Here is a 3,407-nt window from a genome sequence, read left to right as displayed (position 1 = left end):
CTTAATATTGTTGATTCAAATGTATCAGAATTAGGTATGAATTTAAAAAAAAAAAAAATCATAACTTATATTTATTTATTTATTATATTTACTTATATTTAAATTCATATATAAATATAAATTTCATATAAAATTTAAAATTTTTTAGAAGTAATAGCTTTTACTAAAAGACTACAAGAAAAAATGAGGGAGCTAGAGCATAAATTAGAAGAAAATAAAATAAAAAGAGGAGAAGAAGAAAAAGAATTGCAAAAAGCAGTTGATATTTTACGTAGTAAATATTTAAAATTAGATACAGAAAAAAATCATGAAGAAAATGAAATAATTGAAACAAGAAAAGAAATTGATAAAATAAAATTGGATATTATGCAGGTTGTATATTTTTTTGTTAAAATGTTTTATTTATATTTTAAATTTATTTGAGATATTTTATTTTTAGCTTAGTGCAGAATCAAATAAGTTAAATTTTATTGAATCAAAATTACAAAAAGTACAAATAAGAATTCAACAATTAAATGATGCAATAGATATGGATACTATGAAGAAAGAAATTGCTGATAAGATTAAAATTCGAGATGAAACAGACACACTTTTAAATACAATTGATGAAGAAATAAATTTATTATTGAAACAAAGTTCACTCCAAGCTGAATTAGAATTAAATAAATCTACATTGATTATTAAAGAAAAAGAAATAGAAAAATTGAAAAAGAAACATGAAGAAAAAATAATTTCTTTACTTGATATCAAAGATCTATCTCAAATCAAATTAAAAAATAATTTTGACATGGTTCAAGAAGAATTGGTATTAAAAAACAAATATAATCATAATAAAAATACATATTTATTTTATTAATTTTTTTAATTTTATTAATTTTAGATAAATGAAATAGAATCTATAAATCAAAAAATTCGAATAGAAGAACATCAAATAGCTACATTAGAAACAACAATATCACATATTGAACATGAACTTCAAAACAAGAAGAAAGAAATAAATTGTGAGTTTAAAATTTAATAATTAAAAATTTATTATTTATATTAAAATATTATTAAACTTATTACAATAAACAATAAATTATATTTTTTTAGTGAATAAAGAAAAAATTTCATTAATTTGTTCTTATAAAAATTTTGATGAAGTATTATTATTACAATCAAAGAAAGTAAAAGATCTTCAAGATAAAAGGGGAATGTATGCTCATCAAAGTGCAGCTTACAAAGAATATATGAAACAATTAAGAAACACAAATCCTTGTTGTCCTTTATGTCACAGAGGTTTTGATAAAATTGAAACTATTACAACCTTATTAAAAGAAATGGAAACTGAAATAGAAAATCATCCAAATCGTTTGAAAGAATGTGAAAAAGAATTGAAAGTACAACAAGAAAAATATGATAAGATGTTACAACTAAAACCTGTCGTTGAAAGAATAATACAATTAGAAGAAATTGAATTAGAAAAATTAACGTAAATTTATTTGTTATATATTTTTTATTATAAATATCTATATATATATTATAAAATTTTTTAGGAATAATTTAGAAAAATTCAAGAATAAATTGAATGAATCTCGAACAATTGCAATAGAATTAAAAACAAAAAAATCTAATCCTGAAAAAAAATTAGTAATGTGTAAAGATATTATAGGTGATGTTATGTTATGGGATACTTACATTGATGATATTTTTAAACTAAAACAAATAATTGATAATTTTCATATTCGTATGACTGCTGCAGGTATTTTATATTGAATTAATTTTATTGATCTTTTAGTATTATTTATTATTTATTGATTATTTATTTATTATCTATTTATTCATTTTTTAGAATATAAATATTTTATTTATATATGTAGGTATTAAAACAAAACGTAGTCTTCAAGAAGCTCAAACTGAAAGAGAAGAATTGAAAATATCTTTAAAAAAGATTCGTGAGAATATTGAAAGATTACAATTTGAAATAAATATGCATAATGAAAAATTACATAATAGTGAACAGGAACAGAATACATTACACAAAGAACAGTTAAAAATACAATTAGATATGCAAAAATTGAAAGAGTTGAAGGATAATCAAGAAATTTTATATTTGAAAGAAATTTCTCTTGGAAAATCAATTGATACATTAAGAGAAAAAGTAACTTTATCAGAAACTGAATTAAATTCTGGACTTGATAAATTGGAAAAAAAAAAAGTATTTTTCATGTAACATAAATAAAAATTTTTATATTTGGAAATTATTTTTTTATGAAAATATTAAATTTTTATTAAATTTATAATATAAAAAATACATTGCTAACTTTTTTTATTTTAGAAAGATAATTGCGAAAAACAAGAAACCGATAGAAAATTAATAACAGAAGGAAGTAGACGTTTATCTGATTTACAGAAAATGCAGGATGATGTTGATAGCTTTATATATCGTAAAATTCCCGAATCTTTGGAATGTTCTGAATCAAAAATAAAAACTTATGAAAAATTACTTAATGAATTATTTTGTAAAAAAAATGATATGGAAACAACAATTAATAAATTAAAAGAAGAAATGACTCGTCAAGAAGTACGAAAAAGAGAATTGTCAGATAATCTTAAACTTCGCGAAATTCAGGAAATTATTAACAATTTACAAGAACAATATTCAAATATAAAAGAAAAATTAAATACTATAAATTATTCTGAAATATTTGATGAATGGCAAAATTTACAAAATCGAGAGCAAACTATACTTCGACAGGTATAATATTTTATTATATTACAGAAATAATAATAGAAATTTTATATAATCATTCGTATTCGTGTAATTACTATTTATTACTTACTATTTATATTTATTGCATTTTAATTGTTTATAAATTTTCTAAAAAAATCAATTACTTTGAATTAATTATAATATATAAATTTAATTAAAAATATCCTAAATGTTTTTAGAAAAATATGATCAAAGGTAATCAAGAAGAATTAGAAAGAACAGTACAACAATATGTTCAAGAATTGAAAAAAGATATATATAAACAAGCTCGTAAAAATTATAAAAGCAAATGTATCGAATTAACGGTAACAATTTTTTATTTTACTATTATTAACGGAAATTTTTAATAATTTTCTTTTGAATTAGGTTGTAGAAGAATCTATATTAAATTTAAAGGAATATAGCAAAGTATTGGATACAGCTATGATACAATATCATGAAGAACGTATGGCCACAGTTAATAGAATCATAAAACAATTATGGAAACTTGTATATACTGGAACAGATACAACTTCTATAGAAATTCGTACAGATGCAACTGAAGGAATAGGTGGTACAAAAAGAACATATAATTATAAATTAGTTCAAATGAAACATGGTCATGAAATAGATATGAAAGGTCGTTGTAGTGCTGGTCAAAAAGTAATTTTAATTT

At 20.4% G+C, this 3,407-nt stretch overlaps 1 protein-coding gene across 1 annotated transcript in view; it reads left to right on the top strand.

The window, feature by feature from the left end:
- The window catches only part of LOC102679391 (DNA repair protein RAD50), a 6,472-nt gene that overhangs the window by 1,997 nt on the left and 1,068 nt on the right, over window positions 1–3,407 (top strand). The window contains exons 6-15 of the mRNA XM_031513573.1: window positions 1–34; window positions 149–372; window positions 440–805; window positions 881–1,001; window positions 1,093–1,471; window positions 1,536–1,741; window positions 1,860–2,197; window positions 2,318–2,737; window positions 2,932–3,057; window positions 3,119–3,394. The exon at window positions 1–34 is cut by the window's left edge and continues 7 nt beyond it. Of these exons, the coding sequence (XP_031369433.1) occupies window positions 1–34; window positions 149–372; window positions 440–805; window positions 881–1,001; window positions 1,093–1,471; window positions 1,536–1,741; window positions 1,860–2,197; window positions 2,318–2,737; window positions 2,932–3,057; window positions 3,119–3,394 (2,490 nt within the window). The remainder of the gene's footprint in view (window positions 35–148; window positions 373–439; window positions 806–880; window positions 1,002–1,092; window positions 1,472–1,535; window positions 1,742–1,859; window positions 2,198–2,317; window positions 2,738–2,931; window positions 3,058–3,118; window positions 3,395–3,407) is intronic.

The sequence above is a fragment of the Apis dorsata genome, unplaced genomic scaffold (genome assembly GCF_000469605.1).
Source record: "Apis dorsata unplaced genomic scaffold, Apis dorsata 1.3 scaffold_676, whole genome shotgun sequence".
Taxonomy (NCBI): Eukaryota; Metazoa; Arthropoda; class Insecta; order Hymenoptera; family Apidae; genus Apis; species Apis dorsata.
This window is presented reverse-complemented; position numbering and strand designations above follow the sequence as displayed.